This window comes from Aplysia californica, unplaced genomic scaffold, assembly GCF_000002075.1.
Source record: "Aplysia californica isolate F4 #8 unplaced genomic scaffold, AplCal3.0 scaffold00639, whole genome shotgun sequence".
Taxonomy (NCBI): Eukaryota; Metazoa; Mollusca; class Gastropoda; order Aplysiida; family Aplysiidae; genus Aplysia; species Aplysia californica.
This window is the reverse complement of record NW_004797909.1, coordinates 131,547-132,883: the sequence shown is the minus strand read 5'-3', so window position 1 is coordinate 132,883 and position 1,337 is coordinate 131,547. Positions and strand designations below refer to the sequence as shown.

The following is a 1,337-nucleotide window of genomic DNA, read 5'->3' as shown; positions in this document are numbered from 1 at the left end:
CTACCCCCACACCCCTCTTTTGTTCCCTATGAATGCTGCTATCTCGCGTCCAATGTCTTTTCTCCTCCCTTTCTTTTATATTCGCCATTCTCACAACCGTATAATATTATATTAAGCATCATTATCACTCCAACCCCATCCCCTCCCTCCCCGCGTAGGACCTTTGGACTTCGAGAGCAGCAAGTTGGACTCCGCCTTGAACCTGCTGAATGGTCTTTCACAAGAGGCACAGGAACTTTCGGGTGAGCAGGCTCCGTGGTGTTTATCTTTTCACTTATTTACTCTTTCATTTTTCAGTCTGTCAGTCTGTCTGTCTGTCTGTCTGTCTGTCTGTCTGTCAATTTAACCTTTATCGTTTATCAGTTAATATGTTCATTCATTCATATACAGAACCCAGTATCCTAACTTTAATTTTACCTTTATATTAGCTTGTTATTTCTACTGTTCTTGAAGGAGGGAAATGACTTTCGTAGTGTTTACCGTTTATTGTTGTACCGTACCTCGCTTGAGTGACTTTCATTTCATGGAGGGTGTCTATATTTTTTACACTTACAGCAACATAACCCAGGATAGAAGTTGCAGGTTATTTATGAGATCTGCGAGGTAAACTAGAATAAACGCTCTAATAAAAACGATATTTTAAAATATTTAATTTTTACTTTCTTTTTCTTTTTGTTGCTCTGCTTAACGTTTTTTTGTTGTTGTTTTTTTTGGGAGGTAGCACAAAATGAATATCTGATTTTTACACTTACACTCAGCTGACTGCACACAACTGAGCAAAAAAAAGAAAAAGAAAAAATAGAAACACTACCACACATTATAATTATGAGATACATATTATTATGTTCTCGCAGATACATGCTCTCTCTTACATAAACACACACGCTCACACACACACACACACACACACACACACACACACACACACACACACACACACACACACACACACACCCTCACACACTAGAGCATAGAGATTCAAACACGCATAGATTGATGAACAGACAGGCTGCATTGTTAAAATCATCGTTACTCATACAATGATGGGAATTTTCCCCCACTCTTATCTTCAGCTGCTGGAAAGCCCTTGACCGACGTGATGTCAGCAATCGAAATGACGGCTGGGGCAATTGAGGACATTACAGAGGATGCTGGTATGTGATTCACTAAGTTTTAGTTCGAGGTTTACGGCACGTGGAACACAGTTAGGTCGTATAAGTGGCGCTGGTAAGTGCGTCATGGTGAAGACCTCTTCAAAAGCTAAGTAATCTGCACTCGAATAGACTGTCGGGAAACTGTGAAGAAACAATGTTCATTCAAGAGAGAGAGAGAGGGGG

The 1,337-nt window shown here is 40.2% G+C and overlaps 1 protein-coding gene across 1 annotated transcript in view; it reads left to right on the top strand.

The window, feature by feature from the left end:
* Positions 1 to 1,337, top strand: part of LOC101864092 — a gene marked incomplete in the record, with an annotated part of 10,612 nt that overhangs the window by 6,453 nt on the left and 2,822 nt on the right. Inside the window, 2 exon segments of the mRNA XM_005107874.3 lie at positions 159 to 242; positions 1,074 to 1,154. Coding sequence (XP_005107931.2) covers positions 159 to 242; positions 1,074 to 1,154 — 165 coding nt within the window.